The following is a 24,476-nucleotide window of genomic DNA, read 5'->3' as shown; positions in this document are numbered from 1 at the left end:
TTCTTGTTTCTAGATAGATGAAATTACACACAGGCTGTCCTTCCACTTGCTTTTGAAAAACTTACACTCTTCTGCGGACCCTCTTCTGCCTTAGAATGAATAGCCCACCTGCAGTCTTTGTCACTGTTGCAAAAGTTTTCAGGCCATGGATGCCCCACATTTTTTATGCAGCTGATGAGCATTTTGCTTGTTCCCAATTTCCTGCTGCCTCTGAAACCACATCCACATGTGTCTTTGTGCCCTTGGGCAAGTACAACTGGAGGAGAAATCCCAGGCAGTGGAATTGCTGGATCAGAGGGCTTGCATATTGAAATTTTGATAGAATCTGTCAAATTACTGTCTGACAAGGTGATACTTATTTGTGCACATGAAGTTTGCAGACAATGTCAGGGATCCCCTAGGAGTGAATAACATCTGAATCATGACAGCATTTTTGTTTGGCAGCTATCTGCCTGCCCCCATCTCCTGTTCTGCAGAAAGTTCCCCAGATGCACACAGGCATGGGTCCCCCAATGTGTCTGGTCCTCCCTGCTGAGTTAGTGGAGACATTCCCTGGTTTCTGCCTGTCCCTTGTCTCTCCCGGGAGCACCTGTGCCCAGCCTGGGGTAACAGGTCGTCCCCCTCCTCCCCTGTCCCCAGGGCAGCGGCTCTTCGGGGAGAGCATCCTAGGGCTGACCCAGGGCTCCGTGTCTGACCTTCTCTCCCGACCCAAGCCCTGGCACAAGCTGAGCCTGAAGGGCCGGGAGCCCTTTGTGCGCATGCAGCTGTGGCTCAACGACCCCCACAACGTGGAGAAGCTGAGAGACATGAAGAAGCTGGAGAAGAAAGGTAAGCCCTGGGAACTCTGGGTCTGGCCTCAGGTTTTCCCATTGGAACCGTATCTGGTTCTAACCCAAATAAACCCAGGGTCCTAGTGGTCCAGTCTTAGCCTAGTGTAGGCTGCAAGAAATAGCCATTCCACGGAACGTGAGCCATTAAAATGTTTAATACTTTTCCCCTGAAAATTCCAATACACCGTCTCTCTCAGCATCCTTCCACAAACCCATAGCCACTCCAGAGTCTCCTGCATATTCCTCAAGCCCCCTCTCTCTCTGATCTCTCCATCCTCTGCATCAGAGTCCTATTATATTACCCCCTTTGCCCATCATCTGGATTCTATGCAACAAAGCACAGAATTGACCCAGCAAATGATAACTGCCCCCTTAACAAGACCGGACAAGAAATCGCAGGTTCTTACATTGTCTGATAGGATTTTATCTCCCTGAAAAATTGAACTGGCACTGAGCACCTGCTTTGTGGCCCAGCCAGTCTCATGCTTTGTGTGTAAGGGATTCCTGGGTCTAAGAAAGCTCAAAATCCAGTTGGGAGAGGAGACTTGAGGAGTTGGAAAGTTGTCAGCTGGGGCACTAAGTCATGACGAGGGCCCAGGGTCAAGCCAGGCTATAAGCGGCACGTGGGGCAGGGCCGAGTCTGGCTGTTGGCATCAGACAGCTGTACGTTGGAACTTGTCCTGCCGCTTGCTGGCTGTGTGATCTTGGGCAAGTTACTTCCCTTCTCTGTGCCTCATTCCACTTCATCTGAAAGTAAGAGTCATAGCGTCTACCTCAGGGCATTGGTGTGAGGATTAAATGGGACCCAATACCTTACTTCCTCCATTCTGAGGTGGGCTTCCCCCCGCCCAATGCACACACATTTTGATGATTTGAGGCTGAGATGCATCATGCAGTTACTACGTTCATTTAAAATTAACGTCCTGGAGCCTGGCAGGGGCCAAGGGCGAAAGACTCTGCACCACTTTATGCATCTGTACCACCGCACTGAACCCACAGACTCCACAGACGGCTCCAGAGAAAGCTGTGAAAACAGGAAAGAAAAAACTAAAATTACTTCCCCCTGCCCTCCAAAACACTGGTGAAATTCAGGGACACTTCTGACAATCGAGAATGCTGCAGAACCCCCTTTTTGGAGTACTTTCTGTCTGTGAGGGCAGCCCTCCACACATGTTAACAGTTAGCGTGTTAATGACCAGGTGTGGGCAGGCGAGCGGCTCCCGTCTCACGAGGAGGGCATGGAAGGAGAAAAGGCTGAGGCCGGGCCGGGGTCCCCATGTTTGGGACACAGGGGCTCTGAGGACAGCTGGCTGGTGCTCAGTTCAGCTTGAGACCCCTCCTCGGTTCAGGGGAGCCTCTAGTTGGCCCCTCTCAGCCCTTCCTCCCTCCCTCCCCCGCCCCAGCCTACCTGAAACGCAGGTACGGCCTCATCAGCACTGGCTCAGACAGTGAGTCTCCAGCTACCCGCTCCGAGTGCCCCAGCCCCTGCCTGCAGCCCCAAGACCTGAGCCTCCTGCAGATCAAGAAGCCCCGAGTGGTGCTGGCCCCGAAGAGAAGGAGGCGCTGAGGAAGGCCTACCAGCTGGAGCCCTACCCCTCCCAGCAGACCATTGAGCTCCTGTCCTTCCAGCTCAACCTCAAGACCAACACCGTCATCAACTGGTTCCACAACTACAGGTAGGGATGGGGGGTAGGGTGCCTGGTGGCCCCTGGGAGGGTGGGCAGGGGTCTCAGCCGGCACCCTCTGCTTCCTCATCCCAGGGCCTGGAGGGAGCCCATCATGGCCTCTGGGAAACGAGGTGGCCATATTTCTAGGTGTTTAGCTTTATAACGTAGGCAAACCCGGATGTAAATTCCAGCTCGACAGTTTTTCATCTTGTGCGGCCTGGGCAAGTGACTTCACCTCCCAGAGCCTCGGTCTTCTAACCTGTAAAATGAGAATTATAATGGGATCTACTTCATAGAGTTGCCTTGAGGATTTGATGCGGCTAACATACTTACGGAAAATAACCCGGCACATAGGAGGTGGTGGGTGCTGACGACACTGTTGTCGCTGCCTTTGTTGTGACTTCACCAGCTTGTTCCGCGTCTGCCTCTACAAAGGGACAGGGGATTGTGTTTGGGGCACAGGCCTGAGGCACCCTAACTACCCACTGAGTTTTGTGTCAGTGCCCTGGTCTGGGGCTCCTGGCCTTTCCCACTCCTGAGGGTGAAGGAAACCCTTGTGGCAGCCCCTCAGGCTCTACCCACCTCGGGGAGTGGGTGATCCCTAAGGAAAGTGGTACCTCCTCCCACTCACCAGTCCCTCATCCTCGGAGCAGCTGACCTGCAGGGGGCTGGCTGCCTCGGGGCACTGACTGGGTGTATGGTTCCCAAGGAGACCGCAGAAGGGCTTCCTGAGAACACTGAAGAGAAGGCTTGACGCGATTTCAAGGGCCATCCCTCTGAGGCACTCCCCACCAAGCCTCCTGAGCAAGAAATGTCTCTGATGCCCCTGTGGTGCCAGAAAAGAGAGTCTCTTGATCCCTGAGAGAAGAGGAGGGAGGAACCTAGAAGGATGGAACACCTGAAATCTCTCTCCAGAGCCCAGGCATGGGCATCACACAGACCTGAGTTCAAATCCCACCTTGGCTGTGTGTTGTTGGGCAAATCACTGTACCTTTCTGAGTCTCATCCCTATTTTACAGATAAGGAACTTAAAATTTACTCCACAATGCTGAATTGAGGATCAAATGAAAAACTACAGGCATGAACACATTGTAAAATACTGCTTATAGCTTGCTCAGACCCAGAACCTGCCAAACGGCAGATGATATAGGTCCTTAAAGCCTCACACCTTCCTTCGCTTCCAGACATTCTCTCCCCTCTTGTTTCCCACAGGAATGTATCCCTCCATTATAATCCAGCATATTTATTTCAGTTAATATTTGCCATGTATGCACAGGGAGCCAGGGTTGGGAGATACGGGGGTTCAGAGCCATCATCCCTGCTCTTAGAGAGTTTAAGATCACAAACCAGATAATTTCATGACAACCTAATAAATGCTGTGAAAACAAGAAGGAATAAGGAACTAAGGGAAAAGGGAATTCTACCTAGGGGAAATTTAGATAGAGAGGTGGCATTTCAGCTGGGCTTTGAGGGAGTAGAGAGAATTCCACTCCCCAAAAAAAAACACTCTCAAAGAGCTATAATTATAGAAGAATACATTGCTTCATTTAGTAAATGTTTATTGAACATCTTCTCTGTCCCAGGTACCAAAGAGAATGAGGTAAAGTCCTTAGCATCTCTCACAGACCAGCAGGAATGGTCACTATTAAATGAGTTCTTATAGTAATGTATCATTACACACTGCAGTGAGCTCTGGGAAAAGTGAACAATAGGATGTTTTGAGAAAAACTTACTTGGAAGGACTTGCTATAGATTAGGGAGTCAAGAATTGATGAAAAAGACTAATTTTTACTATGGTATAAATGACTATTAGCCAGATATTTATATTTTACCCACAGTTTGGAAGTTCTAATGATAAAGCTTCAGGCAAGTGAGCCATCCCAAAAAACACCCAGCACTCCCCTGGTCCCACCAACTCTTCCCTCTAGAGGGAACTAAAGGAGAAGACAGGGTCTCCTGAGAGGTGGGCAAGGCCACCTTTGTGGAAGGATTAGGAACTGAGAGACGAAAGTGAACCCGATCACCGCTGATAGTCCCTCCGGGCTCAGGATCCTGGGATGGAGCCCCATCCCCGACCTGGGCAGGGAGGCAGGAGAGTGTAGGCAGACAGCTGGGTTCCGAGCTCAACTGCACTGCTTGCCAGCTCTGTGACCACGGCAGTCCCTGTGCCTCTCTGAGCCTTGTCATCTTTGTTGGTGGGCATGAGACTAGTCTCCCCCTCATAAGGTCATTATGAAAAATAATCTGCACAAAGTGCTTGGTCCAGCATCTGGTATGTGATAAGCACTAATCATTATGATCTTTATCAATGAAATTTGTAAGTTTATTTTATATCAGTAACATGTACTTTATTATTATAAATAATAATATAATATATGATGTCATCAATTAAAGAAGGATACAGCATTGAAGATACTTAAAACATCCTATCACTCTATGATCTTGGACAACTGACTTGACCTCTCTGGACCTCGTGCTATTAGGGAAATAATTAATGAAGTTAAACCCATCCTAGCCTTTCCTGCCCTAAAACGTAATAAATGAGACCACGTTTCCCTCTGACAAAAGGTAGGCCACTGAAGTGAAGAGAGGATGGGTTCTGGACTGGAATTCGGTGTACCCAGGGTCTGGGCCCAGCTCTGCCTCTGTGTGCCTTGGTGACCTAGACAAGTTGTTCTCTGCTTTTGACTTTGAGAAATGCTCTAGAGCACCACTGTCCAATAGAAATACAACGAAAGCCACATATATAATATACAATTTTCTAGTAGCCACGTTGAAGAAAAATTTAAAAATAAAACTAAACAAAAAGAGACAGATGAAATTAATGTAATAGTACCCACTCCAGTATTCTTGCCTAGAGAATCCCACAGACAGAGGAGCCTAGTGGGCTATAGTCCCTAGGGTTGCAAAGAGTCAGACATGACTAAGCACACACGCATATTTTATTTAGCCCAGTATATACAAATGCAGGGCTTCCCTTGTAGCTCAGTCGGTAAAGAATATGCCTGCAGTACAGGAGACCCAGGTTCAATCGCTGGGTTGGGAAGATCCCCTGGAGAAGGAAATGGCAACCCACTCCAGCATCCTTGCCTGGAAAATCTCATGGACACAGGAGGCTGGTGGGCTGCAGTCCATGGAGTCGCAAAGAGTCGGGCACAACTGAGCCACTAACACTTTTACAAATGCAACCATTTCCACATGCAGTCAGTATAACAACTGTTAACAATGAGAGAGCCACGTGTGACCAGTGGCTGCTGCACTAGACCACACAGGGCTGGATTGTGAGCTCTGGAATCCAACAGTCCTGAGTTCAAGTCCTGGTTCTGCCACTTACCAGCTGTGAAACTGGGGCCTATCACCCAGCATCTCTGAGCCTGTTTCCTCCTCTGGAGTGGGGATGATGATAGCCCACCATCTGGAGTTGTTGAGAGGGCTTACTAGGATGCTACATGTGAAGAAGCTTATGCATAGTGACCCCCCCCCGGGAAGTGGGTGAGGTTACAGGGCCACTCACTGGGTTTGACTCCTGGGTTAGCTGTCCACTCCAGCACCTTGCTCACCACCGTCTCTGCCCCAGGTCCCGGATGCGCCGGGAGATGTTGGTGGAGGGGACCCAAGAGGAACCAGACCTCGACCCCAGTGGGGGTCCTGGCATCCTACCGCCAGGCCATTCCCACCCAGACCCCACCCCACAGAGCCCCGACTCGGAGGCCGAGGACCAGAAGCCTACGGTGAAGGAACTAAAGCTTCAGGAGGCTCCCGAGGAGAGCGTCACCCACCTGACCTCCCAGGACAAGACTCCAGTGAGGATTAAGCAGGAACAGACTGAGGAGGCTGAGGAACAAGCCGGCAGCCAGGACTCAAAGGAGCCGGACAAAGGCCAAGGCTCCCCCCAAGAGGTGCATCCTGACCCTCTGGGTGACGACGGACTCCCCAAAGCAGCCCCAGGGCTCCTCCTCCCAGGTGGGACCACCCCGGCCTGCCCCTCGCTGCACCCTCTCCCGGAGAGTGAGGGCGGGGAGCGGCTACACCCGGACCCCCTAAGCTTTAAGTCAGCCTCAGAGTCCTCCCGCTGCAGCCTGGAGGTGTCGCTGAACTCACCCTCAGCCGCCTCCTCGCCGGGCCTCATGATGTCCGTGTCGCCTGTCCCTTCCTCCTCAGCCCCCATCTCCCCATCCCCACCCAGCACCCTCCCTGCCAAGGTGCCGAGTGCCAGCCCTACCGCCGACACAACTGGGGCCTTGCACCCCAGCACCAAGGTGAACCCCAACTTGCAGCGGCGGCACGAGAAGATGGCCAACCTGAACAGCATCATCTACCGGCTGGAGCGGGCTGCCAATCGGGAGGAGGCCCTGGAGTGGGAGTTCTGAAGGTGGAGGCGAGGGGCACACCCGGTGGCCACCAACTCTCCCAGACAGGACAGGGCCCCGGAAGGACAGCAGCGTTACGGTCCCGCCGTTTTCTGCTTTTGTTGTAATCCGAGCTCTATGAAGTCATGAGTGAGCAGGTAGGGCCGGAGCCCCTGCTGCCTCTTTACAGCTCCCCCTTCCCCAGGGAGCACCATCTTCTCCCTGCTGGCCTCTCTACCAGACGCAGAAGCAAAGTGGAGCCACATTTTCACTTGGAAGCTCCAAACTCTTTTAGAAAAATAAATATTTATAGACCACTTTTAGATATTTTAATAAAGGATCCTTTGGAATTTATTCCCAGCTAATGCTGTTTTGATATTAACAGAGAGTTATAAAATCAGGATGCTGTCAGAACTGTTGCGAAGTATACACTGAAGTTGTGTCTTTTTTTTGCCACTAGATGAGATTAAAAGGAGACAATTGTTCAAAGCCATCACAAAACACTATAAGACTGACCAAAATTTAGATAACCTTTGAACTGCGGTTTTTTTTTTTTCCACGTCTGTCTGTGAGACACATTGCATTGCTACTGCCCTTCCAGAAACCATGTTGAAAAGAGAAAGTCCAAAAGACTCTAAAGGAAAACTTCAATGCCGTGAGGGTGTGTTTCATTCTGGTGGTCTGTTTTGCAACCTGGATAACACAGATGTCCTGCGCTGTTGTAAGTGTTGTAGAGACGTGGGCTGTGGCCAACCATCCTCTCTGAGCTGTAACATGGTACAAAACAAACTGCTTACACTCCCTCTCGTCAGGAACCTGTGGACCACAGCGGGTGGATCTCCATCTCATCCACCTGTAAGGCAAGACGTGCTTCCAGATCCTTTGGAAAGCCTGGTACCGGGGCGAGAGTTTAGAGGGTGGCACTTGAACCAGAGTGACGCCATTCCTCAACCTGAATTGTGGCCACAGCATGGGAAGTTTCCCTACTGGCTTTCCAGAGCAAGACTGTGGCTGCCATCTTCCTCTCCTTGTGTTTTAAGAAAATAACAGTGTTGGTCATCCCACAAGCACCCAGCTCAGCACCCCACACCAAAAAATAGGTTCATCAGACTAGAGACCCCCAACTCCCCTCTCATCATCTTCCTTCTCAAGTTGACCCTGGTGCTTTCTGGAAAGCGTCTGCACCTCCAGGTTTGTGCAGAATGAAGCTCAAAGGTTTGAGTTCACTGCAGCATGACCACCACATCCGTCTCCAAGTCCAGCCTCCTGTCTTCTAACACGTGACCTTTTTGAGAACAAAGACTCAGCACCCCAACTCAGAGAAGCCCTCCCTCCGGTGTCTTTATCACCTTGGTTTTTAGAGGGAGAGCTCCCAATCTGGATGGACCAGTCACCATATTGTGTCAACAACACAGCAGTGCCCCTGTCCTAGCTGTATAACTAGGGCCTCAGTCTCTCCGTCTGTAAAATGGGGCTATCACAGCAGCCATATCAGCTCCATCCAGAATGACAATGAAAAGGTGGTCGTCATGGTGCCAACCCAGTACCAGAGGGAGAGATGGTTGACAGGGATTTCAAGGATGGAGCAAATATCTTGAAACCCAGGCCGGCAAATTCCAGTGAGCAGAAGGGATCAGTTGAGGGCCGTTCAGAAATCTCAACTCTCATGCACCCAGCCCAGGCTGTAGTCTCCACACCAGTCATAAAGAACAACGCAGACCCTGCTGGAAAACCTCCTTTTCCATAAACCCAGGCTATGCATTGAAGAGTTTTCCACTGTATACATTTTTATCCAGATGAAGGTATTTTTATATTTTGACAATAGGAAACAGTGACCAATTTTCAGAGTAATCAAATCTGGAACAAATGAAAACATCTCCTTTTAGCCACCACCGCCCTGTCCCAACTAAGGCAATCGTGGGAGACACACCACTTTTCACTGTTGAAAGCCACACAACACTGAAATCCAGGCTTACATGCAGACTGCAGTTCTTAAAGGACTAAATCTGGCTTTTATGTGACGGGATTTGATTAAGCACTTAGCATATAGTCTTTCGAACATGGAAAATCCTGTTGTACTTAAAGCTAGCAGACCTGTGAACAACTTTGTCGGGTTCACGTCCTGTAACGGTAAACAGAACAAAACCCCACAAAACCGTTTCTATGAGAGAGTGATGAACCTTGTTTAAATTAAAAAAAAACAAAAACAAAAGGAACACGTTCTGTAATAAACGCATCACTCAATACAGAATTGTATAATAATGTCTGGGTGTCCTGTTTGCTTTGTTCTGGAGTTGGGGCTGCAGATTGGGGGTCAGATCTGCCCTTGAGTATTTTACAAAATGGTATTTTTAAAAACTGGTTTTTAAAATTCATTCGCCACCATTAAAATATGAGGGCTTGTCAGGTAAAAACCATGATTTTTTTTTTTTGTATGTATATGTTCTTTTTAAATTTTCATGTAATACTGGGGTATAGCTGATTAACAGTGTTGTTATTTTTAGGTGCACAGCAAAGTCAGTTATACATGTGTCTATTCTTTTTCAAATTGTTTTCCCACTTAGGTTATTATGGAGTATTGAGCAGAGTTCCCCATGCTATTCAGTAGGTTCTTGTTGGTTATCTCTCTTAAATATAGCAGTGTGTACATTCAGTCCCAAACTCCCAGTCTATCTCTCCCCGCTCCCTTCCCCTCTGGTAATCATAAGCTCATTCTCTAAGTCTGTATGTCTCTGTTTTGTAAATAAGTTCAATTATATCATTTTTTTAGATTCTGCATATAAGTGATACATGTCTTTCTCTGTCTGGCTTGCTTCATTTAGCATAATAATCTCCAGGTCTACGCATGTTGCTGCGAACGGCATCATTTCATTCCTTTTTATGGATGAGTAATATTTCATTGTATATACGCGCCACAGTTTATCTAGTCATCTGTTGGACATTTAGGTTGTTCCCATGTCTTGGCTATTGTAAACAGCATTGCAACAAACATTGGAGTGCTTATATCCATTTGAACCATGTTTTTCTCTGGATATATGCCCAGGAGTGGGATTGCTGGATAATGTGGTAGCTCTGTTTTTTAGTTTCTTAAGAAATCTCCATACTGTTCTCCATAGTGGCTGCACCGATTTACATTCCCACCAACAGTGTAGGAAGGTGCCCTTTTCTCCACACCCTCTCCAGCATTTATTGTTTGTAGACTTTTTGATGATGGCCATTCTGACTGGTGTGAGGTGATATCTCCTTGTAGTTTTGATTTGCATTTTCCCAATAATTAGTGACATTGAGCATCTTTTCATGTGCCTGTTGGCCATCTGTATGTCTTCTTTGGAGAAATATCTACTTAGGTCTTCTGCCCGTTTTTTGATTGGGTTGTTTGTTTTTCTGATACTGAACTGTATGAGCTGTTTGTAAATTTTGGAAATTAATCCCTTGTTGGTAGTACTTCACAGATATTTCCTCCTGTGGGTTATCTTTTCGTTTTGTTTATGGTTTCCTTTGCTATGCAAAAGCTTTTGAGTTTAATTAGGTCCCATTTGTTTATTTTTGTTTTTATTTCCATTACTCTAGGAGAGGATTCAAAAGCGATATTGCTGTAATTTATGTCAGAGTGTTCTGCCTATGTCTTCTCCTAAGAGTTTTATAGTGTCTGGTCTTACACTTAGGTCTTTGATCCATTTTGAGTTTATTTTTGTGTATAGTGTTAAAGAATGTTTTAATTCCATTAAAACTCGAGGTTACTGGGCCCAGGTCCCAACATGACAACAGCTAGTTGAGGAGTGGCTGCCCCTGTTAGGACACATGAGCACGGTTTGCCTCTGTCTGTACCTGTGCCAGCTGCCTGGGTCCGGTGGACATCTCGGCTGTGACTGTGCTGTGGGCTCCAACAGAGGAAGATGGAAGGACTGGAAGCCACTTTCCACTCATTGCAACAGGTGGAAGCTGGTTAGATGCTGGGTCTAGATCTGAGGAGCCAAGACTGTGCCCTGCCCCAGTTGGAGGCCACAGGCCATGGCCCTGAGACCAGTCAGTATACCAGCTGTGCCCACCTCAGTGGGGTGTGTGAGTGGCAGGTGCCTCCGGCTTCCTGATGAAAAAATGCCATGAGGGGCTCCCTGGTCACCAACACAGCAGTGCCTGTATAACTAGGGCCTCAGTCTCCTCATCTGTAAAATGGGGGTATCACAGCAGCCAACTCAAAAGGTCATTATCAGAAATAACAATGCATGTAAAGCACATAAGACAGTGTGTGGCATGTAAGGGCTCAGTACTACTTACTGTTTTCATGAGCGGGGGCTGGGTTCCTTCACCCCGTGATGGTGAGTCTCTATGCGTCACGCTGCAGGAGGTTTGTTTTCTTCCTCAACCAGTAATGTCAGGCGAGTTTCCGAAGTAGCACTGAATATTACTCACCCGGGAGGCAAGGGCATGTGGCATCCCAAGACAGACCTTTCCTCTTTGTCTGGAAACCTTCTGATCACCCCAGTTTTTCCACACATCCTTGCAGGGAGAATTAAATGATTAGTGACCTCCCCCTTGGTTAGGATAATTAATTGCTCCAAAGTAAAGTGAAGGACAGGCCCTGTGGACACTTTTTTGCAGCTCTGGGGGTCAGAAGTCAGAAATCCCCACAGTGTGGCAGCAGGGGTGGAGGAGGGGCAGGCTGGAGGAGGAAGCCTCATCTGATGGCACACACACACACGTGACCTGAGAGCCTGTGGGAATAGGTGCCCTTGGGGTGTGGGAACCAGAGCTCCCTCCGGACAATTAGCTTTGGTGTGGACACTGTGTCTGCAGTTGCTACCCATCTGGAGTGGAAAATTCAGCAAAAACACAGAAATGTGGAATTCTGAGCTAAGGACCATGGCAAAGCGGGAGTGGAGAGACCAGGGAGAAATGAGAGAGCAGGGAAGGCCTTGCAGGCAGAGGCAGGTTTAGATCAGGGGACAGAGGAGAGGAGACAGCTGAGCTGGGGGGCGGTTTGGTGACAGTTCATTCAGGTAATAAGTTTGGATTGAGTACCTGCTGTGTGCTTAGTGCTTAAACGGTGGAAACCCCATGAGAGCATGAGTAGTGGGGTCCAGGAAGGCTCCCTGGAGGAGGAGGCATTTCAGCTGACCCCTGAAAGACAATTAGAGTTGGAAGAGAAGCATAAGAGGCGGGCAGAAGGAATAGCTGGCAAGACGTGGGACAGGGACATGGGGGAACAAAAGCAAAGGAGGCTGGAATTTGAGGGGAGGATGGAGAGAGGAAGAGGGACAAGGTAAGATATTGAAGCCCCCTGCGGCATGCTGGGAAATAGGCCTTTCTCCTGAGGGCACTGAGGAGCCATGGGCAGTATGAAGCAGGGGGATGTTATGGTCAGACTTGCACTTCCAGGTTAGGAGGTTCCATCTGCCAGAGGAGATGGCAGGGCCCACTCCCAGTGCCGGCCTGACCTCAGGTTTCTGCTGCCCTTGCTTCCCACTTCTTCCTCTTCCCACCTTCTCTTCCTCCTAGTTGAGCTGCTGTGTTGGGCCAGCAGCCCCACTTCCCATCACCTCCTGGTGAATGAGAAAGCCAGACTGTACCTGGTTGTTTGGCCCATGACAGTTGGCATGACCTTTCTAGAAATCACTCTCAAGGCCAAGAGCTCCACGGCTCAGGTATTGAGTGTGTGCCTCTTCGCAGGTACCCAGAGGGTAGAGCCACCCCTCTAAACCCTAGAACTGTAGGGATCACCCTTGGCCAACAGTGGGAGGGGTAAAACAGTTAATCTCTTTAATGGTCTGTGACATTCTCCAGCCCCCTAGGGTATAGTTATTGATAAAAAAGCAATGGCTTTGAAATCATCCTCGCCTGGATTAAACTCTATTATTAGGTGACCTGAGGACCCTTTAATGACTCAGGTTCCTTATCTGCAAAATGGACAGGATCATAATAGTATCTACCTGTATTTGTTGTCTCTTACTAACAACCAAAACTTAGTGGCTTAAAATAATAAACATTTATCTCACAGTCTCTGTGGGTCAGGAATGTGGGAGTGGCTTCACTGGGTGGTTGTGGCTCCTTGGTCTCTTCTGAGGTTGCAGTTAAAGCTGTGGGCCATGGCTGCAGTCATCCGAAGGCTGTCCTGGGGCTAGAGAATCCACTGGCAAGAAGGTGTGCTCAGACGGTGAGTGAACAGGTGCTAGCTCTCGCTTGGGCATTGCAGTTCCTCTGCAAGTGGCCCTCTCCAGGGGCTGCTTGAGTGCCCTCATGACATGCCAGCTGAGAGTGAGCCAGGCAGAGGTTGGAGTGTCTCCTATTACAACCTAGACTTGGAAGCCCCGCTGTCGCTTCCATAGAATCCTCTCAGCTACACAGCTTTGCCATTATTCGTTGTGGAAAGGGACTTCACAAGGGTATGGACCCCAGGAGGCAAGGATCAGCAGGGGCCATCAGGGAGGCTGCCTGCCATCCTGCCTTATAAGTTTCTTTGAAGATCAAATGAACATTTTTTAAGCTGTGGTTCTAAAATCCCTTGTTTCCTACTCAAAGTGCAGATTCCTAGGTCCTGCTGCAACCTCCTGACCCCAAATTCCAGGGCCCAGGAATCTGCATTTTAAGGAACCACACCCACATCCTCCCCTCCCCCCACCCCCCAGGTGACTTAGACATCATAGATCTTAGTAAACGGGAGGCAGTTCTAATTCATTTTGCTTTGTTTGTGTGTCAGATGCTGGGTGTCTGGGCATAGTCAGTAACTGTTGAGTTGAAAGAAATCATGATCCACTTAAAGGGTGCAGTTTATTGGGAAGATCCAGAGTAAACCTTGGAAAACCCAGAGGCAAGAAATTCAGCCAGGTTTCAGGACACTAGAAGGAAATGGCACTCCACTCCAGCACTCTTGCCTAGAAAATCCCATGGATGGAGGAGTCTGGTAGGCTACAGTCCATGGGGTCGCAAAGAGTCAGACACGACTGAGCCAACTTCACTTTCTTTCACTTTATCTTGAGCCATTCTGTTCTCTGCCTAAGGCCACCTCATATCCAATTTGGTCTGTCATACCCACCTATTCAAAATTCCTAGGACCCTGATTGGTTCAGCTGGTATCTCAGGACCAACTCCTGCCCAAGCAGCTGTAGTCAGGATCACATGAGCTGAATGGGCACGGGAGGCAATTTTTTTAACTGTGCTGGGTCTTCGTTGCCACACGCGTGCTTTCTCTAGTTGCAGCGCCCGGACTTGCTTGCGGTTGCCCTGAAGCATGTGGGATCTTAGTTCCCTGACCAGGGATTGAACCTGCATCCTCTGCATTGCAGGACTGATCCTTAACCACTGGACCACCAGCGAAGTCCCGGGAGGCAATTTTGGACGTATCTGTGCCGGGCACTGTGCCAGGCCTCAGGGGTACGTGGGAGGCAGACCTGTCCCTGCTCTCTAAGGAGCTGCAGTTTTGGGGGGTCTGAGTGCACTGCCCCGCCATTCCTTGGCCCCATAACTAGAGAAACAATGACAACAGAGCCCCTGGACAATGAGTTGCAGCAGCCCAGGTGCTCTCAGAGCTGCACCTGGCAAGAACAGATGCAGCCGTGGCCCCGAGCACAGGCAGACCAAGCCAAGGCAGCTCTGAGCCCTCTGTCAGGAGTGGGCATCCGTTTTGAAACCCTAAGTAAAAAATAGTTCGTGGGCTCACCTTTAAAGTCTTGATCAGAAAATGCAAAACCTGCAGCTGGACTTCAGCAGTCTCTCGTTGTACCGCCGTTTGGATGCTGCAATCGTAGAAACTGGGATGAGTAGCAGGGCCTTTTCTTTAACAAACTTTGCCTAAGGTGATCTGGGGAGGGGTGTTGGTGAAGGGTGGGTGCTGGACAGTTGGCTCCAGATCTAGCCAAAGTAGAGACAAAACAGCCCTGTTAAGGAAGTTAAAAGATACTGGGCCAGAAGTGGGGGGAGAGAAGGGCTATTCACTCCATATTTGTTCACTTGGAAGAGGAGAGATAAAAGGCATCCAGGGAAAGGATGAGGGGGTAAAGTGGCCCTTTTCCTCTCCCAGAGAATCCCACTCGAGCCCTAACCTTCACCCCAGTAAGCTGACAACATCCTTTCTGGGGCTGGCTACCCAGAGCCATGCACCTTAAAAGGAGAAGCTGCTATCACTCAAGCTGTCCATTAGGAAGCCTCTGACTACTAATAATGAAAAAGCCCCTCTCCCAAAGTTTTAAACATTTATTACCTCAAACAACAAGACTTCTAGAAAAAGGGCAGGTTCTTGGGTCCATGATTCAGTGCTTCAGGGATATTTTCAATGTGCGCTAAACTCAGCAGGGCATCTTTTCCTTAACGTGACCTACTTCATGATCACAAGATGGCTGCCACGGCTCCAGGTTTCAGACATAGCTTACTCCCAGAGCTCTTTGTGTCCTTTTAGAAGCAAGAACACCCTTGCACTCACATGTCATTGGCCAAAATGGGGTCACACAGCCATTCTTTAACATCTATACACATGAAAAGGGATCACCACCACAAATCTTGTCATCCAGCACCATACATTTGGCCCTCTTGACTCATTTCACCTACCGCCCCAACACACAGCCATTCTTTAGCAGGTCAAGTTTAGCCGGTGCCTGCAAATCAAATGGGAGTAGCACCACTGAATTTGACTAATCATTTAGGGTGGATGGATGTTGGGCAGGGAGCCATAACTTCTGACCTGATTGCTCTCCTTAAGGTTCCCATCCCCTGCCCCCAGGCGGCTTCTCAGAATATTCCTTTTGAACACATACAATATCCCCCAAAGACTGTTGCAGTGAAGACAGCTTCCTTGACTTTGCCATGGTCCTGGGATGTTGTGGTCTTCTTAGGCACGTGCCCTGCACACCTCCCCTGAGTCAAAAGGAAACACGGTTAGCAGGTGGACACTGAGTGACGTGTCACCCCTTCCACTTTCATTGGCTTCGTGGAAATGTTCCTAAGAAGCCTGCAGGTGAGGGCTTCCCTCCCTGGGACCTTCCCTCTTGGAGCCATCTCTCCTGCTGTTTCCTCCATTCTTGCCCCAGGCCCTGCAGTGGCCGTGGTCACAAATGCCACAGGCAGCATCCCGACTCAGCCCCCATCTGTCAGCTGTGGTACCAGGAAGGAATTACTCAGCATATCCTGGATGCTCATGAGTAGCATGATTCCCTGACCTTAGTATTTTTCTTGTTCTTTGAACTTGCTCTGCAGACTGAGAACTGCAGGTTACTCATCCTAAGCCACATTTTCCTCGATGCACGTGATTTTTCCAGACTATCAAGACGCATGTGACCCAGCTCTGAATCCATGTTAAAAGGACCTAAGGGCTAGTCTATCATGCTGGATGACCTTGGGCCAGCCCCTTCAGTCTGTGAATCCCCCATCAGCCCAGCAACCATACAGATAACAGATACAGAAACACAGCATAAACAGGGCCGCCATCCGCCCTTTGTTCACAGCAGACACCACTAGTCAGTCACAGGCTATTTCCCTCTGAATTAGCACTGGTGCCAGAATCCTCCTCCCTCTGGGCCCTGATCAGTGAGGAGAGACAGGGGTGGCTCTCCCCTTTGGGGTCCCTCCCAGGTGTCAGGCCTTCAGCCCACAGTTGACCTTCTTTCTAAACCTCACCTTCCTCCCTGCGTTCTTCTGCCTTCCCCTCTGAAAAGGAACTTGGGGACTCCATTGCCTCATGTTCCTCTCAAAGACTCTTGTCTTCTTCCACAGGCTTCCGGAGGTTTACATCCCTTCTCTGATACTTTTGAGCTGTGTGAACCTGGCTGATTTCTTAACCTCTCTGAGCCAGTTTCCTCACCTGTAAAAGGGGGCCAGTATCTGCCATAAGAGGTGGTAAGAATGTTCCTGACAGAGCATCAGCCAGGGAGCACTCAGCACACACTCGTCACTTCTCTTGTAGGGCTTGCTCCTGGCTCTGCCAGGCCAGTCAATCCAGGGTTTAGATGGGGCAAAAAAAAAAAAAAAAAATGATATCACCAGCCATTACTTGATAAGTTTTTTATTTATTTCATTTTAGCCTCTATTTCCCTCTCCCAGGATGCTTGATCTCTCTCCCCTGCCCAACTCTGGAGACAGCCTGACCCTGTGTTGGGCTTTGGCGGGGAGGGGGGAGACTGTACCTTTAGAGCTTGTAAACCTACACCAGGACTGGGGCCAACGCCTCACCACACCAGCTGGGTCTGGCCAGGACATGGGCACCTAACAGTTCCTAACACCCCCTGAGATCCCAGAGCCTATAGACTAGAGCTGCCAACCCTGCCCACCACTCAGGACTTGGGGAAGGGGGGATGGAAAGCGTACCAAGACCCCCAGAGGCACCTACAGGTGAGCAGGGCTCACCAGGGAGAAGGCAAAGAGCCAGGTGAGATTCTTGAGGTTCCTCTGTCCTCAGCCAAGGCTCCTTGCCCACCCCCCGCCCCAGGGCAGTGCCACCTACTCCCCACCGCCACTGGCCAAGCCCAGAACCAGGGCACCCTATCCCTTCACCAGCCAACAAGAAACAAAAACAGTGAAAATACCAAACTCTGTTGCTAGGAGAAAAAAAGACACCCTGAAGTATTAAAAAGTAAATTAAAACTGAAACCCCAGTCAGCTGAGCCAGCAGTGAGCTGGTGATTGCAGACAGACAGCACCCATTCTTTCCCAAGCCCCAAGGCCTCCAAAGGCAGCAGAAAGGGGCAAAGGGCCCAGTCAGTGTCACCAAGAGGGAGCCTCTGGGGAAATAAAGATTAGGGCAGAGGTGTCCTCAGGGGGGGTCCCGATTTTGAGGCACTGAGGACTGTAAATATGACCCAGCTTGAGGGCCAGGGGTGTCCCAGCCCCCAGAGACTCCCTGGATGAAGAATGGCCACTGTGGTGAGTGAGTAACAGTAAAACCAGAAGTTGGGCGCGGGGCAAAGCAAGACCTGGTCTCCCTCAGAATGCTGCTGGGCGAGAGTGGGGCTGAGTTGGTGAGCACGGAAATAGGCTGTGATGGTGGGAGAGGGTTCTGGAAGCCAGACATGGTTTGGCAGCTGTGGCTTTGCCCCTATCAGATTGGCATCTGCACCCTTTCTGGGCTGTGAGTCAGCTCATGGCCCCTCCTCGCCAGAGGCACCTGCTGGGAAGTCAGCTCAGGCCATGGCTGCCTGGTCCAGGACTGGACAAGGTCAGGCGGGCTCCTGCGAGGCGCCGCCCCAGGCCAGGGGTGGGAGAGCTGGCTCCGGGAGAAGACAGAGGATGTGGTTAAGGAGTGTTGGGAAAGGGTGAGAGCTGCCACAGGCACACAGACATGGCCCAAGGCCAGAGGGTCTACTGCCCCAGGGCATCACCCCAAGGCCTGGCTGAGGCCCCAGGAATAGTCCTGCCTGGGCCTCACTCCAGGCCAGAAGCCTGGTGCGGGTCATACATGAAAACCCACACTGGTGCTGCCTTTCTGCACCTGCTGCTTATGGAGGCAGGAAGGTGGCTGGCAGCCAGGCAGCTCCTCCAGCGGGCCTTGGAGGAAAAGGAGGTCAGGCCCAGGTGTGGTGTAGCACAGCCTGGCCTCCTGACCACGTGGGGCCCAGTCTGGACCAGTGCTGACTGCTCATGTGCCTTCCAGCCCATAGCGCCTCGCAGGTCCCAGTCGCCCCTGCCAAGGCCTGTTGCCAGCAACAAACCTCTGCTCGGTGATTCAGGACAGGCCACCAAGGCACCTGCTGGGCTGGGTTTGGGGCTACAGCTCCCACAAAACCAGCTCTCTGGCTGCTTGAGGATCATCTAGGGCCTGGATCCTCCTGAGAATCGGGCACGGTGGCCTCCTCAAGGCTAGGCTCTCTCTGAATTACAGAGGTCCCAAAACATCCCTCAGAACCCAGCATCTTCTTAGCGCCTTGAGTTCCCGAACGCAGACCCGGCAGGGACCTCAGGGCTGACCCTGATGGCGATTTCCCTCACGACCGGGTCCCCCAGCTTCTGAGGGCTGGGCCTGGCTGCTGAGCCACTGGCTCCTCAGCGCCCTGACCTCCTGGCCGTACCACTCGTGCAGCTGGGCGAAGGAGGCGGAATCTAGAGGCCCGTTGGGTGCTGAGGCCCGCCGGCGAGGCGGCAGCGGCGGGGGCTCGGGGCCGGGCCGGGAGCTGGGGTTGGCCCTGACAGAGGCGGAGGCGGCGGGGGTCTCGGCGTTCCAGACGGCACAGCCATTCTCCTTGGACGGGAGCGATGGGAGCGCGCGGGGCCGGTGGGCCGGGGGTGGGCCGCCGCCCGCGCGCACGGCCGCCAGCTGCTGCTCCAGCTCACGCACCACCACCCGCAGGTAGTCGAAGCTGGCCCGCGACAGTGCCTTCACCCAGCCCTCCATGGCGGCCTGGCTCTCGGCCACCAGCACGTAGGTGCGGGCCCGCGACCCGGCGAAGCGCACGGCAAAGGCGAACTCCTCGGCGGCCTCCACCAGCTCCACGGCGCAGCCCTCCAGGATGATGACGCCCACGGGCTCGCGGCTGGCCGCGTCCTCGAAGTAGAAGAGCATGTTGCCGCGCAGCACGAACCAGCGGCGGTGGTAGGCCGCGTGCCGGCCGCCCTTCTTGTACAGGAAGCCCGCGTTGTCGGCTGGGGTGTTGCAGGTGGCGTAGAAGGCCAGGCTGCGCTCGTTCAGCTTCATGGCGTGCGCTCGGGACCTGTTGTCCCCAACCGGGGCAGCGGTTATTCATGCGGCCGCCGCCTCGGATGACCTCACACAACGCTGGCTGCCACAGCACTCATCACCACCCTCACCCCCCGCCACCCCCATTTCACAGATGAGGAAACTGAGGCTCAAAGAGCAGACGCAGCCTGCCCGGGCTCACACAGCTCTTCAGGAGCAGAAAGTGGACTCGAACCCGGGTCTGGCTGGCCCCAGAAGTCAGGCTGGTTAACTCTCCCGCCATCCTACCTCCCCCAAATGATGGTGAGGATTCTTAGGACATTGCCAAGCATTTTATATATATGAACTCATTTAATCTCGAAACAAACTTTAGGTGTCCGGACTAGCCTTACCCGTTTGCCAGGTGGGGAAACAAAGTACAGAGAAGTTAGTCCACTGGTCCAAGGCCACAAAGCAAGTTGGGCCGAGAGCTGAAACCCACACCCAGGCCTCAGTTTCAGGCACTGCTAATTCTATCACCCCTGGGTACCAGGCCAGCTGACCTTTTGTGGTCGGATTCCATCTCTGCTGATGTCAGCTTTGATTTGCTCTTCAATGAAATAGGGATGTGAACAGAATCTATTTCAGAGGACAGTAGGGACTTCATTCATCAAACATTTATTAAGCACCTAATGTGTGCCAGGCACTGTTCTAGGCATTAGGTATAGAGCAGTAAACAAGACAGAGAGGGTCGCTGCCCTCCTGGTGCTGATATGCTGGTGGCAGGTGAAGGGAGTACACAATTAACAAACAGGTAAGGTACATCTGTCAGATGGGCTTAAGTGGTGTGGAAAATACAAGACAGGGAGGGGAGATCAGAAGTATTAAGGACAAGAGGTGTGTTTGATTCTAAAAGAAAAGCTGTACTGAGAAGGTGACATTTGAGCAGAGACCTGAAGGAGGTGAGGGACTGAGCCCCTGGGACATGCCAGGCAGAGGGAATAGCAAGTGCAAAGGCCCTGAGGTAGGAAGCTGCTAGTGCGCTTAAGGTTGTTGGTGAGGCTGGAGCAGAGTGAGGAAGGGGAGAGGCAGGGGATGCAGTCAGAGTGGCATAAAAGATTGTTACAAAATCCAGACAAAGGGCCCAGGACTTGGTTCACTCTTAAAAGTCAGAGAGGCCGGAGGGAGAGCACTGTGCATCCATTTGCAGCAGAGGAATCTAACTCTCTGCACTTGGCCACAGTGATTTTACTACTCCCCTCCAAGGAGTATATGATGGCCAGGAAGGACTTAGGTGGCATATGAGTCTCCAGTGTGGCTACGCCCTCCCCTGGGGTTTTCCATGGCCACGCTACAAATGCATCTTGAGCTCCTGCTTTAAAACCTCACTCTACGTAGGACAGTGGCCACATTGTTCAAGAAGCAAAGTATATAAAGTCGCTGGAGTGCAGTAGGTGCTCAGTTAATGTTCGTTCCCCAGTGGGCAGTGCCTTACTCAGGACCTGGAGAAATGAGGCTTTCCTAGAAAGGAGGCTCTCTCTCCTCCGGTTCAGCTGGAGCAGCCGGTTACAGTGGGGCCCAGACAGGCGACCTGACCCAGGGCAGAAGAGGCAGTTGCTCCATCCCCAATCCACCTCATCTCACCAGCCTACACAGTCAAGAAGGGCTTCCTGGAAGAGGCAACATGAGCCATGATCTTGTGCTGATTATCAGCCTGTCCTGACCTAGTAAGTTGATCTGACCAAGGCCACAGCCCCTGAATACTCAAGGTATTTAATCTCTGCTCTGCCTCCCTGAGCTATGTGACTTCAGACTTAGGCCTCCCCTCTCTTGAGCTTCAGTTTCTTTCTCTGCAAAGTGGGAGGGATTCCTACCAACTCCCCAGCAAGGCCCATGTGGACCCCAGCCCCATTTCACACAGGAACCACCCACCGTACTCACCCCATTTCCCTCCTACCTCTCAGGCCACAGCTCACTTCCCTGCTCTCTGCCCAGTTCTGGTTTTGACTTGCTCTTCTTTGGGTTCAAATGTCAGCTCTGGAGTGTCCAAGCTATGTGATCCTGGGCAAGCTTTAAGCCTCTCTGGGCCTCTGTTTCTGCATCTGTAAAATGGAATAATAGCACCTAAGTCAGGGCTGTTGAGACGATGACACAATGACTATGTAGAAGCGCTGAGCACAGTGCCAGGCACAGTCCGTGCTAAGCTCTGGTAGCTGATGATCTTCTTCTCAGCCTCCCCAAATGCTCCCCTCGGGGCTGTCTTGGTGAAAGGCTATTGGATTCCCCCCACCTCCACATCTTGTCACTCTCATCAGGTCACCTTGATCCCCCCTCCAATCTCTTCCAAATCAGGGGCCTAATCTCTGCTCACTGCCATCTCCCATTCTAGCTCCCCGGCACCCCCACCATCGTGGCTTGCCTGGACAGCTACAGTAGCCTCTTCACTGGCCTCCCTGCCTCCACCGATGCCTGTTCCTTATTGGTGTTCTTTAGGGTAAGATCTGGAGAAGGCAATGGCACCCCACTCCAGTACTCTTGCCTGGAAAATCCCATGGACGGAGGAGCCTGGTGGGCTGCAGTCCATGGGATTGTGAAGAGTCGGACATGACTGAGTGACTTCACTTTCACTTTTCACTTTCCTGCATTGGAGAAGCAAATGGCAACCCACTCCAGTGTTCTTGCCTGGAGAATCCCAGGGATGGGGGAGTGTGGTGGGCTGCCGTCTATGGGGTCGCACAGAGTCGGACACACTGAAGTGACTTAGCAGTAGCAGCAGCAGGATAAGATCTTAACTTCTTCCTAGGCCCCGCCCCTGGCCCTATGGAGGGATCCTATAAACTAAGCCCAATCACACCCCTCCCCTACTCTAAACCCACCCATGGCTCCCTCCCTGTCTCATAAAATCCATTCTTCCCCAGTCTTCCAGGTTCCCTTTTCCTCTCTCTTTCCCCCTCGCTCCAGCCACCTTGGCCTCCTTGCTGTTCCACAAACACACCAGGCATATTCCCATCTCACGGCTTTTGCCCTGGCTGTTCCCTCTACCTGGAACGCCTTTCCCTTATCTTCAGATGGCCAAGTTTCAGCTAGAGCATCACCTCCTCAAGGAGGAGAAGGTATCTGTACACAAGAGAACCACCAGCCCCCTCCCCACATCACTCTCCCACACCCCAGCCTGAAATTACCTGGGTCATTTTTGCCTGCTCGAGGAGGGCAAAGATTCTTTGTTGGAATTCCAGTGCCTGGCACGTAGTGGTGCTCAAAGACCTATAGAATGAGTCAAGCGATTATCTATTTAAACCTCTCAACGGTCCCAGGAGGAGTCTTTTCCTCATCCCACATTCATAGATGTGGAAGCTGAGGCACAGAGGGCTTAAATAACTTGCCCAAAGGTACAATTCTGTGCCTAGAATGGCATGCTCTGGGCAGTCAGCCCAAGGAGGTAGAGTCTCACCACCCATTAAGGCCAAATGAAGAGCAGTTTCCCTCAAACTTAGCAGCTGCCCCCTTCCCCTCCAACCCTGAGCCCAAAGTCATCAGCCAACACAGGACCCCTCTCTGCCCATGGCCCTGCCTCCTCCAGCCTAGCCAGGAAGGAGGTGAAGGAAAACAGCAGGGGCACAGGCTCCAGCCTCTGGGAGGGCCTGGTCCCCAGTTTATCTCCTCACACTCCAAGAAGTTTAGAGTCCGCTGCGGGCACTGCTGCTAATTCAACAGTCCCGGACAATGCAAGAAGCTAGAGGGGACCATCCCAGACCCTCTCTGGTCCCCACGCCTCCTCCAGTCCAGGCTTCGTGGGCTTTGAGAACACAGCCTTGTGTATAAAATGAGTACATTAATAGCCATCCCTCTCAGAATTGAAAATATTAATTTTGAAGAGACAGCTTGCAAAATGCTGAGCAGGTAGTGAGCACACAGTCAGAAACTATCCCAAGGGCAAATAATTAGCTCCTGGTCTCCAGGGACACAGATGGCCCAGAACCCATCTGGGGAAACTGAGGCATGGCATTTTTATTTTTTATTTTTTGCCACTCATTTCAAGGAAAGAAGTCAGGTCCTGGGGTTGGATCCAACTGCCCCAAGTGTCACCTAGCAGTGGACATGCTGGAGAGGGTGTGGCAGGCACGGGCAGAAAAACATGTGTTGAAGAACTCCTGTCCAGCGCTGCCCTGGGCAGGGGCCTCAAGGATGCCAGGACTACCATCCCAGGCCATTGCTCCTACTTGCCCTCTCTCCTTTTATGTGTGGTGTGTTCCTTAAAAGACAGCCTGAGCCCTGGATGAGGTGGTCCGTGGCAGAATGTGGGAGCCAAGTGGAGCTCTCTAGTCCGCAGAGTTGCCTCAGCGGCAGAGATCTTTTATGGGGCTGGAGAGTCACCGGCCAAGTACGCCCAAGCAGCTGGAGTCCCCGACGGGAAAATTACCGCTGGCTTGGAATCACAAAAGGACAGATCCCCAGCAGAGGTCTCTCCAGACTGCCTGGGGGACCCCGAGGCCCACGGCGGTCCGAGCCCTGTCCCGCGTTCCATGCAGATCCGCCCCAAGTTTCCCCCCGCGCCAGGCCGGCCTTACCTCTCGGCACGGCCTAGGGCGATGGCAGCAGCGGCGGGACCGGAGGCGCGGAGCCAGGGGGTGGCCGGGCCATGGCCCGGGACCCGCTCGGTTGTGGCGGCGGCCGCGGCAGTGCTTTGTCCCCCGGGCTGCCGAGCCGGCGCAGCCGCGGGAGAGCGCGGACCCGACAGAAGGAGGCGGAGGCAACCGGACCGTCCGAGACCCAAAGACGCTCCTCTTAACCCTTCCCAACCTTCCCGTGCCGGATCCGCCCCAGCTTTCGTCCCTCGCTCCAGGATTGGACACTCTGGATCCGGTACACACCCCCGGATTCGCCACGCCCTGTGGGCCCGCCCCCGGAACCACTCTTAAAGGAACAGCAACTGGTTTGGGAATTCCCAGTGTCCTATTCCGGGTAGAAGGTTAGAACCCGGAGACTCAACGCGCTTCCAGGGCTTAGGTACAGGGGGCGGCGGATTGCTCTGGAAAAAGCCTCTATTTGCTAAATA

At 51.7% G+C, this 24,476-nt stretch overlaps 2 protein-coding genes across 4 annotated transcripts in view; one reads left to right on the top strand and one right to left on the bottom strand.

The window, feature by feature from the left end:
* The window catches only part of CUX2 (cut like homeobox 2), a 101,825-nt gene extending 94,745 nt beyond the window's left edge, over window positions 1–7,080 (top strand). The window contains 4 exon segments of the mRNA XM_070386172.1: window positions 640–828; window positions 2,234–2,371; window positions 2,374–2,506; window positions 6,075–7,080. Of these exon segments, the coding sequence (XP_070242273.1) occupies window positions 640–828; window positions 2,234–2,371; window positions 2,374–2,506; window positions 6,075–6,867 (1,253 nt within the window). The 3' untranslated portion in view covers window positions 6,868–7,080.
* Window positions 7,081–7,264: 184 nt separating this feature from the next.
* PHETA1 (PH domain containing endocytic trafficking adaptor 1) lies at window positions 7,265–24,264 on the bottom strand. 3 transcript variants are annotated; one of them, XR_011467450.1, is made up of 8 exons: window positions 23,989–24,264; window positions 22,603–22,684; window positions 21,378–21,522; window positions 16,637–16,753; window positions 14,504–15,693; window positions 11,869–11,967; window positions 11,125–11,346; window positions 7,265–8,703 (listed from the first exon to the last, which is right to left on the bottom strand). XR_011467450.1 is itself a non-coding variant. In XM_070386173.1 (4 exons), the coding sequence occupies exon 4, from the start codon at window positions 19,457–19,459 to the stop codon at window positions 18,725–18,727; it is 735 nt and encodes a 244-aa protein (XP_070242274.1). In that variant the 5' UTR covers window positions 19,460–19,475; window positions 21,378–21,522; window positions 22,603–22,684; window positions 23,989–24,257; the 3' UTR covers window positions 16,801–18,724. The 3 variants fall into 3 exon arrangements, 1 of the variants encoding a protein (XP_070242274.1); XR_011467451.1 differs by lacking the exons at window positions 7,265–8,703; window positions 11,125–11,346; window positions 11,869–11,967 and having other exon boundaries at window positions 13,483–15,693; window positions 23,989–24,257; XM_070386173.1 differs by lacking the exons at window positions 7,265–8,703; window positions 11,125–11,346; window positions 11,869–11,967; window positions 14,504–15,693; window positions 16,637–16,753 and adding an exon at window positions 16,801–19,475 and having other exon boundaries at window positions 23,989–24,257.
* Window positions 24,265–24,476: the final 212 nt, after the last annotated feature.

The sequence above is a fragment of the Bos mutus genome, chromosome 17 (assembly GCF_027580195.1).
Source record: "Bos mutus isolate GX-2022 chromosome 17, NWIPB_WYAK_1.1, whole genome shotgun sequence".
NCBI classification, from domain to species: domain Eukaryota; kingdom Metazoa; phylum Chordata; class Mammalia; order Artiodactyla; family Bovidae; genus Bos; species Bos mutus.
Note: the sequence above shows the minus strand (reverse complement) of the source record. Positions and strands in the feature narration are given on the sequence as shown.

What these genes read in the sequence shown, in the direction of transcription:
- PHETA1 (XM_070386173.1), bottom strand. Translation starts at nt 19,459, where the DNA reads ATGAAGCTGAACGAGCGCAGCCTGGCCTTCTACGCCACCTGCAACACC.